General features: G+C 52.6%; 1 protein-coding gene across 3 annotated transcripts in view; it reads right to left on the reverse strand.

Annotated features, from left to right (window-relative positions):
• card9 (caspase recruitment domain family, member 9) overlaps positions 1–14545 on the reverse strand; it is an 83872-nt gene that overhangs the window by 15600 nt on the left and 53727 nt on the right. For all 3 annotated transcript variants that reach the window (XM_072488876.1, XM_072488874.1, XM_072488875.1), the window contains exon 9: positions 5340–5381. In XM_072488876.1, coding sequence (XP_072344977.1) covers positions 5340–5381 — 42 coding nt within the window. The remainder of the gene's footprint in view (positions 1–5339; positions 5382–14545) is intronic.

Consider the following 14545-nt stretch of genomic DNA (forward strand, 5'->3'; position numbering starts at 1 on the left):
TTTTCCACGTGGGCCCTGGGTGATTTTCCACGTGGGCCCTGGGGTGATTTTCCACGTGGGCCCTGTGGTGATTTTCTGTGTGAGTCCTGTGGTGATTTTCCACGTGGGCCCTGTGGTGATTTTCCACGTGGACCCTGGAGTGATTTTCCACGTGAGCCCTAGGGTGATTTTCCACGTGGGCCCTGGGGTGATTTTCCACGTGGGCCCTGTGGTGATTTTCCACGTGGGCCCTGTGGTGATTTTCCACGTGGGCCCTGGGGTGATTTTCCACGTGGGCCCTGTGGTGATTTTCTGTGTGAACCCTGTGGTGATTTTCCACGTGGGCCCTGTGGTGATTTTCCACGTGGGCTCTGGGGTGATTTTCCACGTGAGCCCTGTGGTGATTTTCCACGTGGGCCCTGTGGTGATTTTCCACGTGGGCCCTGTGGTGATTTTCCACGTGTGCCCTGTGGTGATTTTCCACGTGGGCCCTGGGGTGATTTTCCACGTGGGCCCTGTGGTGATTTTCCACGTGGGCCCTGTGGTGATTTTCTGTGTGAGCCCTGTGGTGATTTTCCATGTGGGCCCTGTGGTGATTTTCCACGTGGGCCCTGTGGTGATTTTCCACGTGGGCCCTGTGGTGATTTTCTGTGTGAGCCCTGTGGTGATTTTCCACGTGGGCCCTGTGGTGATTTTCCACGTGGGCCCTGTGGTGATTTTCCACGTGGGCCCTGTGGTGATTTTCTGTGTGAGCCCTGTGGTGATTTTCCACGTGGGCCCTGTGGTGATTTTCCACGTGGGCCCTGTGGTGATTTTCCACGTGGGCCCTGGGGTGATTTTCCGTGTGAGCCCTGTGGTGATTTTCCACGTGGGCCCTGTGGTGATTTTCCACGTGGGCCCTGGGGTGATTTTCCACGTGGGCCCTGGGGTGATTTTCCACGTGGGCCCTGGGGTGATTTTCCACGTGGGCCCTGTGGTGATTTTCCACGTGGGCCCTGGGGTGATTTTCCACGTGGGCCCTGTGGTGATTTTCCACGTGGGCCCTGTGGTGATTTTCTGTGTGAGCCCTGTGGTGATTTTCCACGTGGGCCCTGTGGTGATTTTCCACGTGGGCCCTGTGGTGATTTTCCACGTGGGCCCTGGGGTGATTTTCCGCGTGGGCCCTGTGGTGATTTTCTGTGTGAGCCCTGTGGTGATTTTCCACGTAGGCCCTGTGGTGATTTTCCACGTGGGCCCTGGGGTGATTTTCCACGTGGGCCCTGGGGTGATTTTCCACGTGGGCCCTGTGGTGATTTTCCACGTGGGCCCTGGGGTGATTTTCCACGTGGGCCCTGTGGTGATTTTCCACGTGGGCCCTGGGGTGATTTTCCACGTGGGCCCTGGGGTGATTTTCTACGTGGGCCCTGTGGTGATTTTCCACGTGGGCCCTGTGGTGATTTTCCACGTGGGCCCTGTGGTGATTTTCCACGTGGGCCCTGGGGTGATTTTCCACGTGGGCCCTGTGGTGATTTTCCACGTGGGCCCTGTGGTGATTTTCCACGTGGGCCCTGTGGTGATTTTCTGTGTGAGCCCTGTGGTGATTTTCCACGTGGGCCCTGTGGTGATTTTCCACGTTGGCCCTGGGGTGATTTTCCACGTGGGCCCTGGGGTGATTTTCCACGTGGGCCCTGGGGTGATTTTCCACGTGGGTCCTGGGTGATTTTCCACGTGGGCCCTGGGGTGATTTTCCACGTGGGCCCTGTGGTGATTTTCTGTGTGAGTCCTGTGGTGATTTTCCACGTGGGCCCTGTGGTGATTTTCCACGTGGACCCTGGAGTGATTTTCCACGTGAGCCCTAGGGTGATTTTCCACGTGGGCCCTGGGGTGATTTTCCACGTGGGCCCTGTGGTGATTTTCCACGTGGGCCCTGTGGTGATTTTCCACGTGGGCCCTGGGGTGATTTTCCACGTGGGCCCTGTGGTGATTTTCTGTGTGAACCCTGTGGTGATTTTCCACGTGGGCCCTGTGGTGATTTTCCACGTGGGCTCTGGGGTGATTTTCCACGTGAGCCCTGTGGTGATTTTCCACGTGGGCCCTGTGGTGATTTTCCACGTGGGCCCTGTGGTGATTTTCCACGTGTGCCCTGTGGTGATTTTCCACGTGGGCCCTGGGGTGATTTTCCACGTGGGCCCTGTGGTGATTTTCCACGTGGGCCCTGTGGTGATTTTCCACGTGGGCCCTGTGGTGATTTTCCACGTGTGCCCTGTGGTGATTTTCCACGTGGGCCCTGGGGTGATTTTCCACGTGGGCCCTGTGGTGATTTTCCACGTGGGCCCTGTGGTGATTTTCCACGTGGGCCCTGTGGTGATTTTCCACGTGGGCCCTGTGGTGATTTTCCACGTGTGCCCTGTGGTGATTTTCCACGTGGGCCCTGGGGTGATTTTCCATGTGTGCCCTGTGGTGATTTTCCACGTGGGCCCTGTGGTGATTTTCCACGTGGGCCCTGTGGTGATTTTCTGTGTGAGGCCTGTGGTGATTTTCCATGTGGGCCCTGTGGTGATTTTCCACGTGGGCCCTGTGGTGATTTTCCACGTGGGCCCTGGGGTGATTTTCCACGTGAGTCCTGGGGTGATTTTCCACGTGGGCCCTGGGGTGATTTTCCACGTGGGCTCTGTGGTGATTTTCCACGTGGGCCCTGTGGTGATTTTCCTTGTGAACCCTGTGGTGATTTTCCAGGTGGGCCCCGCGGTGATTTTCCACGTGGGCCCTGGGGTGATTTTCCACGTGGGCTCTGTGGTGATTTTCCACGTGGGCCCTGTGGTGATTTTCCACGTGTGCCCTGTGGTGATTTTCTACGTGGGCCCTGGGGTGATTTTCCACGTGGGCCCTGTGGTGATTTTCCACGTGGGCCCTGTGGTGATTTTCCACGTGGGCCCTGTGGTGATTTTCCACGTGGGCCCTGGGGTGATTTTCCACGTGAGTCCTGGGGTGATTTTCCACGTGGGCCCTGTGGTGATTTTCCACGTGGGCCCTGGGGTGATTTTCCACGTGGGCCCTGTGGTGATTTTCCACGTGGGCCCTGTGGTGATTTTCCACGTGGGCCCTGTGGTGATTTTCCACGTGTGCCCTGTGGTGATTTTCCACGTGGGCCCTGGGGTGATTTTCCACGTGGGCCCTGTGGTGATTTTCCACGTGGGCCCTGTGGTGATTTTCCACGTGGGCCCTGTGGTGATTTTCCACGTGTGCCCTGTGGTGATTTTCCACGTGGGCCCTGGGGTGATTTTCCATGTGTGCCCTGTGGTGATTTTCCACGTGGGCCCTGTGGTGATTTTCCACGTGGGCCCTGTGGTGATTTTCTGTGTGAGGCCTGTGGTGATTTTCCATGTGGGCCCTGTGGTGATTTTCCACGTGGGCCCTGTGGTGATTTTCCACGTGGGCCCTGGGGTGATTTTCCACGTGAGTCCTGGGGTGATTTTCCACGTGGGCCCTGGGGTGATTTTCCACGTGGGCTCTGTGGTGATTTTCCACGTGGGCCCTGTGGTGATTTTCCTTGTGAACCCTGTGGTGATTTTCCAGGTGGGCCCCGCGGTGATTTTCCAGGTGGGCCCCGCGGTGATGTTCCGGGTGTCCCCCGCGGTGATTTTCCGGGTGGGCCCCGCGGTGATGTTCCGGGTGTCCCCCGCGGTGATTTTCCGGGTGGGCCCTGCGGTGATGTTCCGGGTGTCCCCCGCGGTGATGTTCCGGGTGGGCCCCGCAGTGATTTTCCAGGTGGGCCCCGCGGTGATTTTCCGGGTGTCCCCCGCGGTGATTTTCCGGGTGGGCCCCGCGGTGATGTTCCGGGTGTCCCCCGCGGTGATTTTCCGGGTGGGCCCTGCGGTGATGTTCCGGGTGTCCCCCGCGGTGATGTTCCGGGTGGGCCCCGCAGTGATTTTCCAGGTGGGCCCCGCGGTGATTTTCCGGGAAATCCGAGGCGAGGTTCACCGTCTCCGGAACCGGATGGTCCCACTGGCAAGAACAGCCGGAAAATCACCCCCGTTATTTCTGGTCCATATTTGTCCTTTTCCGTAACTACCTTAAATCTAAATCTTACCGAGTATGGTGACTATCACCGAATTGCTCCCCAGTAAAACCTCTATTATCTGCCCAGCATCGTTCCCTAAATGTAGGTCAGGTATCGCCCCGTCTCTTGGACAGTAGCACAGTGGTGATCACTGTTGCTTCACAGCGCCAAGATCCCAGGTTCGAATCACTGTCTGTGCAGAGTCTGCATGTTTTCCCTGGGTCTGTGTGGGTTTCCTCTGGGTGCACCAGTTTCCTCCCACATGCCCCGAAAGATGGGCTGTTAGGTGAATTGAACATCCTGGGCGGGATTTGCCAACCCCCCGACGGGCCGGAAAATCACTGTAGGGGGCGGCGTGAATCCCGCCCGGCTGCCGGATTCTCTGGCGCCGGTTTGTCGGCTGGGGCGGGAATCGCGCCGCGCCGGACAGCTCCCCCTGGCGATTCTCCGGTCCGTGATGGGCCGAGTGGCCGCCCGTTTTCGGCCAGTCCCGCCGGCGTAAATCAAACAAGGTCCTTACCGGCGGGACCTGGCTCTGCAGGCGGCGTGCGGAGTCCCCGGGGGGGACGTGATGGTATCTGGTCCCGGGGGGGGGCTCCCACGGTGGCCTGGCTCGCGATCGGGGCCCACCGATCTGTGGGCGGGCCTGTGCCTTGGGGCACTCTTTCCCTCCGCGCCGGCCTCTGTAAACGTCCGCCATGGCCGGCGCGGAGAAGAACCCCCTGCGTATGCGCTGGGATCCCGCCAGAACACGCTGGCACTCCCGCGCATGTGCCAACTTGAGCCGGCCGGCGGAGGCCTGATGACGGCAGTTGGCGTGGTGCTAACCCCGCTGGGGCCGGCCTAGCCCCTGAAGGTGCGGAGGATTCTGCACCTTCCGAGCGGCCCGACGCCGGAGTGGGTCACACCGCCCCTCAGTGCCGGTACGCCCCACCCGCCGGATAGCGGAGAATCCCGGCCCCTGAATTCCGCACTGTAACCAATCACTGTTTGTCGATGTGCCATTTGTCAGTGTTCTCTGTTGATTATTCTTTTGTCTACTCTGTACGGACTGTGTACGGTCCCTCGGCCGCAGGAACATACTTTTCACTGCACTTCAGTACGTGACAATAAATCAAATCCAATCCAATCCAATCACTCCGTGTGTGTGTTTAAGTGCGTGCCTTCGATTTGGACGGTGTGATACAGTCCACAGTTGAATAGTTATTGTCAGGTACAGCTAAGGATTGATCACCTCGGGGGGTGGGGGGGTTGTGTTTCCCTGTGGAACCGCCGCTCGGTGATGGTTCAGTGAAAGTGTTGAGAACAGGGAGAGACTGACCTCCTGAGAAGATCTGGGAGACATTTCATCCGCATCTGAGGCCTGAAATAAAACAAGTTCAACTGAATTACACATCCTCAAATCAGCTCAAATATTTCAATTCAATCTCCCAAACTGACCCCAACCCCAAACTGACCCCCAAAACCCCAAACTGACCCCAACCCCAAACTGACCCCAACCCCAAACTGACCCCCAAAACCCCAAACTGACCCCAATCCCAAACTGACCCCAACCCAAAACTGACCCCAACCCCAAACTGACCCCCAAAACCCCAAACTGACCCCAACCCCAAACTGACCCCAATCCCAAACTGACCCCAACCCCAAACTGACCCCAATCCCAAACTGACCCCAATCCCAAACTGACCCCAATCCCAAACTGACCCCAACCCCAAACTGACCCCCAAAACCCCAAACTGACCCCAACCCCAAACTGACCCCAATCCCAAACTGACCCCAACCCCAAACTGACCCCAATCCCAAACTGACCCCAACCCCAAACTGACCCCCAAAACCCCAAACTGACCCCAACCCCAAACTGACCCCAATCCCAAACTGACCCCAACCCCAAACTGACCCCAATCCCAAACTGACCCCAACCCCAAACTGATCCCCAAACCCCAAACTGATCCCCAAACCCCAAACTGACCCCAACCCCAAACTGATCCCCAAAACCCCAAACTGACCCCAATCCCAAATTGACCCCAACCCCAAACTGACCCCAACCCCAAACTGATCCCCAAACCCCAAACTGATCCCCAAAACCCCAAACCCACCCACAAAACCCCAAACCCACCCCCAAAACCCCAAACTGATCCCCAAACCCCAAACTGACCCCCAAAACCCCAAACTGATCCCCAAAACCCCAAACTGATCCCCAAAACCCCAAACTGATCCCCAAACCGCAAACTGATCCCCAAACCCCAAACTGATCCCCCAAACCCCAAACTGATCCCCAAAACCCCAAACCCACCCACAAAACCCCAAACCCACCCCAAAAACCCCAAACTGATCCTCAAAACCCCAAATTGATCCCCAAAACCCCAAACTGACCCCCAAAACCCCAAACTGATCCTCAAACCGCAAACTGATCCCCAAACCCCAAACTGACCCCCAAAACCCCAAACTGATCCCCAAACCGCAAACTGATCCCCCAAACCCCAAACTGACCCCCAAAACCCCAAACTGACCCCCAAAACCCCAAACTGATCCCCAAAACCCCAAACCCACCCCCAAAACCCCAAACTGATCCCCAAACCGCAAACCGATCCCCACACCCCCAAACTGATCCCCAAAACCCCAAACTGACCCCCAAAACCCCAAACTGACCCCCAAAACCCCAAACCCACCCCCACAACCCCAAACTGACCCCAAAAACCCCAAACTGATCCCCAAAACCCCAAACCGATCCCCAAAACCCCAAACTGACCCCCAAAACCCCAAACTGATCCCCAAAACCCCAAACTGACCCCCAAAACCCCAAACCCACCCCCAAAACCCCAAACTGACCCCAAAAACCCCACACTGATCCCCCAAACCCCAAACTGACCCCCAAAACCCCCAACTGATCCCCAAAACCCCAAACTGATCCCCAAAACCCCAAACTGATCCCCAAAACCGCAAACTGATCTCCAAAACCCCAAACCCACCCCCAAAACCCTAAACTGACCCCAACCCCAAAACCCCAAACTGACCCCCAAAACCCCAAACTGACCCCAAAACCCCAAACTGACCCCCAAAACCCCAAACTGACCCCCAAAACCCCAAATTGACTCCAGAAACTCCAAACTGACCCCCAAAACCCCAAATTGACTCCAAACCCCCAAACTGACCCCCAAAACCATAAACTGAACCCCAACTAAACCCCCAAAACCCAAACTGATCCCTAAAACCCCAAACTGACCCCACAAAACCCCAAACTGACCCCCAAAACCCCAAACCCACCCCCAAAACCCTAACGGACTCCAAAAACCCCAAACTGACCCCCAAAACCCCAAACTGACTCCAAAAAACCCAAACTGATCCCCAAAACCCCAAACTGACCGCCAAACCATAAATTGACTCCAAAGCCCCCAAACTGACCCCAAACCCCTAAACTGAACCCCAACTAAACCCCCCAAACCCAAACTGATCCCTAAAACCCCAAACTGACCCCACAAAACCCCAAACTGATCCTCAAAATCCCAAACTGATCCCCAAAATCCCAGACTGACTCCAAAAGCCCCAAACTGACATGCAAAACCCCAAACTGATCCCCAAAATCCAAAACTGATCCGCAAAATCCCAGACTGACTCCAAAAGCCCCAAACTGACATGCAAAACCACAAACTGATCCCCAAAATCCAAAACTGATCCCCAAACCTCCAGACTGACCCCCAAAATCCCAGACGTACCCCCAAACCTCCAAACTGATCCCCAAAATCCCAAACCTACACCCAAACCTCTAAACGGACCCCCAAAATCCCAAACTTATCCCCCAAACTGAACCCCAAAATCCCAAACTGATCCCCCAAACTGGCCCCCAAAATTCCAAACTGATCCCCAAAACCCCAAACTGATCCCCAAAATGATCTCCAAAACTCCAAACCGGCCCCCAAAATCCCAAACTGATCCCCAAAATCCCAAACTGATCCCCAAACCCCAAACCGACCCCCAAAATCCCAAACTTATCCCAAAACCCCAAACCGACCCCCAAAATCCAAAACTGACCCCCAAACTGATCCCCAAAACACCAAACTGATCCCCAAAACCCCATATTGAACCCCCAAAATTCGAAACCTACCTCCAAACTCCTAAACTGATCCCCAAAACCCCAAACTGATCCCCAAAACACCACACTGACTCTCAAACCCACAAACGGATCCCTAAAATCCCAAACTCCCTAAAATCCCAAACTGATCCCAAAACCCCAAACCGACCCCCAAAATCCAAAACTGACCCCCAAACTGATCCCCAAAACCCCAAACTGATCCCCAAAACACCAAACTGATCCCCAAAACCCTAAACTGATCTTCCATTCCCAAAATGATCTCCAAAACCCCAAACTGGTCCCCAAAATCCAAAACTGATCCCCAAAACGGCCCCAAATTTTCACACATCCCCAAAATCCCAAACTGATCCCCAAAATCCCAAACTGATCCCCAAAATCTCAAACTGATCCCCAAACTGACCCCCAAAACCCCAAACTGATCCCAAAAACCCCATATTGAACCCCCAAAATCCCAAACCTACCTCCAAATTGACCCCCAAAATCCCAGACTGATTCCCAAAACCCCAAACTGATCCCCAAAACACCAAACTGATCCCCAAAACCCCATATTGAACCCCCAAAATCCCAAACCTACCTCCAAACTGACCCCCAAAATCCCAAACTGATCCCCAAAATCCCAAACTGATCCCCCAAACCCCAAACTGATCCCCAAAATCCCAAACTGACCCTCAAAACAACAAACGGATCCCTAAAATCCTAAACTCCCTAAAATCCCAAACTGATCCCAAAACCCCAAACCGACCCCCAAAATCCAAAACTGACCCCCAAACTGAACCCCAAAACCCCAAACTGATCCCCAAAACAACAAACTGATCCCCAAAACACCAAACGGATCCCCAAAACCCCATATTGAACCCCCAAAATCCCAAAACTACCTCCAAACTGACCCCCAAAATCCCAAACTGATCCCCCAAACCCCAAACTGATCCCCAAAGTCCCAAACTGACTCTCAAACCCACAAACGGATCCCTAAAATCCCAAACTCCCTAAAATCCCAAACTGATCCCAAAACCCCAAACCGACCCCCAAAATCCAAAACTGACCCCCAAACCCCAAACTGATCCCCAAAACCCCAAACTGATCCCCAAAGCACCAAACTGATCCCCAAAACCCTAAACTGGTCCCCCAAATCCCCAAATGATCTCCAAAACGCCAAACTGGTCCCCAAAATCCAAAACTGATCCCCAAAACGGCCCCAAATTTTCACACTGATCCCCAAAATGACCCCCAAAACCCCAAACTGATCCCCAAAACACCAAACTGATCCCAAAAAACCCATATTGAACCCCCAAAATCCCAAACCGACCCTCAAAATCCCAAACTGATCCCCAAAACCCCAAACTGATCCCCAAAACACCAAACTGATCCCCAAACCCCTATATTGAACCCCCAAAATCCCAAACCTCCTCCAAACTGACCCCCAAAATCCCAAACGGATCCCCCAAACCCCAAACTGATCCCCAAAATCCCAAACTGACCCTCAAACCCACAAACGGCTCCCTAAAATCCCAAACTCCCTAAAATCCCAAACTGATCCCAAAACCCAAAACCGACCCCCAAAATCCAAAGCTGACCCCCAAACTGATCCCCAAAACCCAAACTGATCCCCAAATCACCTAACTGATCCCCAAAACCCTAAACTGATCCCCCAAATCCCAAAATGATCCCCCAAACCCCAAACTGATCCCCAAAATCCCAAACTGACTCTCAAACCCACAAACGGATTCCTAAAATCCCAAACTCCCTAAAATCCCAAACTGATCCCAAAACCCCAAACCGACCCCCAAAATCCAAAACTGACCCCCAAACCCCCAAACTGATCCCCCAAATCCCAAAATGATCTCCAAAACCCCAAACTGGTCCCCCAAATCCCAAACGGCCCCACATTTTCACACTGATCCCCAAAATCCCAAACTGATCCCCAAAATCCCAAACTGATCCCCCAAACCCCAAACTGATCCCCAAAATCCCAAACTGACCCTCAAACCCACAAACGGCTCCCTAAAATCCCACACTCCCTAAAATCCCAAACTGATCCCAAAACCCCAAACCGACCCCCAAAATCCAAAGCTGACCCCCAAACTGATCCCCAAAACCCCAAACTGATCCCCAAAACACCAAACTGATCCCCAAAACCCTAAACTGATCCCCCAAATCCCCAAATGATCCCCCAAACCCCAAACTGATCCCCAAAATCCCAAACTGACTCTCAAACCCACAAACGGATCCCTAAAATCCCAAACTCCCTAAAATCCCAAACTGATCCCAAAACCCCAAACCGACCCCCAAAATCCAAAACTGACCCCCAAAGCCCCAAACTGATCCCCAAAACCCCAAACTGATCCCCAAAACCCCAAACTGATCCCGTAAACACCAAACTGATCTCCAAAACCCCAAACTGGTCCCCCAAATCCCAAACGGCCCCAAATTTTCACACTGATCCCCAAAATCCCAAACTGATCCCCAAAATCCCAAACTGATCCCCAAACCCCAAACCGACCCCCAAAATCCCAAACTGACCCCCAAAACACCAAACTGACCCCCAAAACACCAAACTGATCCCCAAAAACCCAAATTGAACCCCCAAAATCCCAAACCTACCTCTAAAGTGACCCCCAAAATCCCAAACTGATTCCCCAAATCCCAAACTGACCCTCAAACCCACAAACTGACCCCCAAAATCCCAAACTGATCCCCAAAACCCCAAACTGATCCCCAAAATCCCAAACTGACTCTCAAACCCACAAACGGATCCCTAAAATCCCAAACTCCCTAAAATCCCAAACTGATCCCAAAACCCCAAACCGACCCCCAAAATCCAAAACTGACCCCCAAAACACCAAACTGACCCCCAAACCCCCAAACTGATCCCCAAAACACCAAACTGATCCCCAAAACCCCATGTTGAACCCCCAAAATTCCAAACCTACCTCCAAACTCCTAAACTGATCCCCAAAACCCCAAACTGATCCCCAAAACACCACACAGACTCTCAAACCCACAAACGGATCCCTAAAATCCTAAACTCCCTAAAATCCCAAACTGATCCCAAAACCCCAAACCGACCCCCAAAATCCAAAACTGACCCCCAAACTGATCCCCAAAACCCCAAACTGATCCCCAAAACACCAAACTGATCCCCAAAACCCTAAACTGATCTTCCAATCCAAAAATGATCTCCAAAACCCCATACTGGTCCCCAAAATCCCAAACTGACCCTTAAACCCACAAACTGCTCCCTAAAATCCCAAACTCCCTAAAATCCCAAACTGATCCCAAAACCCAAAACCGACCCCCAAAATCCAAAGCTGACCCCCAAACTGATCCCCAAAACCCAAACTGATCCCCAAATCACCTAACTGATCCCCAAAACCCTAAACTGATCCCCCAAATCCCAAAATGATCCCCCAAACCCCAAACTGATCCACAAAATCCCAAACTGACTCTCAAACCCACAAACGGATCCCTAAAATCCCAAACTCCCTAAAATCCCAAACTGATCCCAAAACCCCAAACCGACCCCCAAAATCCAAAACTGACCCCCAAACCCCCAAACTGATCCCCAAACCCCCAAACTGATCCCCAAAACCCCAAACTGATCCCCCAAATCCCAAAATGATCTCCAAAACCCCAAACTGGTCCCCCAAATCCCAAATGGCCCCAAATTTTCACACTGATCCCCAAAATCCCAAACTGATCCTCAAAATCCCAAACTGATCCCCAAACCTCAAACCGACCCCCAAAATCCCAAACTGACCCCCAAAACCCCAAACTGACCCCCAAAACACCAAACTGATCCCAGAAAACCCATATTGAACACCCAAAATCCCAAACCTACCTCTAAAGTGACCCCCAAAATCCCAAACTGATCCCCCAAATCCCAAACTGACCCTCAAACCCACAAACGGATCCCTAAAATCCCAAACTCCCTAAAATCCCAAACTGATCCCAAAACCCCAAACCGACCCCCAAAATCCAAAACTGACCCCCAAACTGATCCCCAAAACCCAAAACCGATCCCCAAAACACCAAACTGATCCCCAAAACCCCATATTGAACCCCCAAAATTCCAAACCTACCTCCAAACTCCTAAACTGATCCCCAAAACCCAAAACTGATCCCCAAAACACCACACTGACTCTCAAATCCACAAACGGATCCCTAAAATCCCAAACTCCCTAAAATCCCAAACTGATCCCAAAACCCCAAACCGACCCCCAAAATCCAAAACTGACCCCCAAACTGATCCCCCAAACCCCAAACTGATCCCCAAAACACCAAACTGATCCCCAAAACCCTAAACTGATCCCCAAAATCCCAAAATGATCTCCAAAACCCCAAACTGGTCCCCAAAATCCAAAACTGATCCACAAAACGGCCCCAAATTTTCACACTGATCCCCAAAATGATCCCCAAAATCCCAAACTGATCCCCAAACCCCAAACCGACCCCCAAAATCCCAAACTGACCCCCAAAACCCCAAACTGATCCCCAAAACACCAAACTGATCCCAAAAAACCCATATTGATCCCCCAAAATCCCAAACCGACCCTCAAAATCACAAACTGATCCCCCAAACCCCAAACTGATCCCCAAAACACCAAACTGATCCCCAAACCCCCATATTGAACCCCCAAAATCCCAAACCTACCTCCAAACTGACCCCCAAAATCCCAAACTGATCCCCCAAACCCCAAACTGATCCCCAAAATCCCAAACTGACCCTCAAACCCACAAACGGCTCCCTAAAATCCCAAACTCCCTAAAATCCCAAACTGATCCCAAAACCCCAAACCGACCCCCAAAATCCAAAGCTGACCCCCAAACTGATCCCCAAAACACCAAACTGATCCCCAAAACACCAAACTGATCCCCAAAACCCTAAACTGATCCCCCAAATCCCCAAATGATCCCCCAAACCCCAAACTGATCCCCAAAATCCCAAACTGACTCTCAAACCCACAAACGGATCCCTAAAATCCCAAACTCCATAAAATCCCAAACTGATCCCAAAACCCCAAACCGACCCCCAAAATCCAAAACTGACCCCCAAACCCCCAATCTGATCCCCAAAACCCCAAACTGATCCCCAAAACACCAAACTGATCCCCAAAACCCTAAACTGATCCCCCAAATCCCAAAATGATCTCCAAAGCCCCAAACTGGTCCCCCAAATCCCAAACGGCCCCAAATTTTCACACTGATCCCCAAAATCCCAAACTGATCCCCAAAATCCCAAACTGATCCCCAAACCCCAAACCGACCCCCAAAATCCCAAACTGATCCCAAAACCCCAAACCGACCCCCAAAATCCAAAACTGACCCCCAAACCCCCAAACTGATCCCCAAAACACCAAACTGATCCCCAAAACCCCATATTGAACCCCCAAAATTCCAAACCTACCTCCAAACTCCTAAACTGATCCCCAAAACCCCAAACTGATCCCCAAAACACCACACTGACTCTCAAATCCACAAACGGATCCCTAAAATCCCAAACTCCCTAAAATCCCAAACTGATCCCAAAACCCCAAACCGACCCCCAAAATCCAAAACTGACCCCCAAACTGATCCCCAAAACCCCAAACTGATCCCCCAAACGCCAAACTGATCCCCAAAACCCTAAACTGATCTTCCAATCCAAAAATGATCTTTAAAACCCCAAACTGGTCCCCAAAATCCAAAACTGATCCCCAAAACGGCCCCAAATTTTCACACTGATCCCCAAAATCCCAAACTGATCCCCAAAATCCCAAACTGATCCCCAAACCGACCCCCAAAATCCCAAACTGACCCCCAAAACCCCAAACTGACCCCCAAACCCCAAACCGATCCCCAAAACCCCATATTGGACCCCCAAAATCCCAAACCTACCTCCAAATTGACCCCCAAAATCCCAGACTGATCCCCAAACCCCAAACCGACCCCCAAAATCCCAAACTGACCCCCAAAACCCCAAACTGACCCCCAGCATCCCAAACTGACCCCCAAAATCCCAAACTGACCCCCAACATCCCAAACTGACCCCCAAAATCCCAAACTAATCCCCAAACCCCAAAATGACCCCCAAAATCCCAAACTAATCCCCAAACCGACCCCCAAAATCCCAAACTGACCCCCCAAACCCCAAACTTATCCCCAAAATCCCAAACTGACACTCAAAACCGGAAACTGATCCCCCAAATCCCAAACTGACCCCCAAAACCCCCAACTGACCAACAAACCCCCAAAATGATCCCCCAAATCCCAAATTGACCACCAAAACCCCAAACTGATCCCCAAACCCCAAACTGACCCCCCAAATCCCTAACTGACCCCCAAAACCCCAAACTGACTCCCCAAACCCCAAACTGATTCCTCAAATACCAAACCGACCCCCAAATCCCAAACTGACCCCCAAAATCCCAAACTGATCCCCAAAATCCCAAACTGATCCC

This window comes from Scyliorhinus torazame, chromosome 22, assembly GCF_047496885.1.
Source record: "Scyliorhinus torazame isolate Kashiwa2021f chromosome 22, sScyTor2.1, whole genome shotgun sequence".
NCBI classification, from domain to species: domain Eukaryota; kingdom Metazoa; phylum Chordata; class Chondrichthyes; order Carcharhiniformes; family Scyliorhinidae; genus Scyliorhinus; species Scyliorhinus torazame.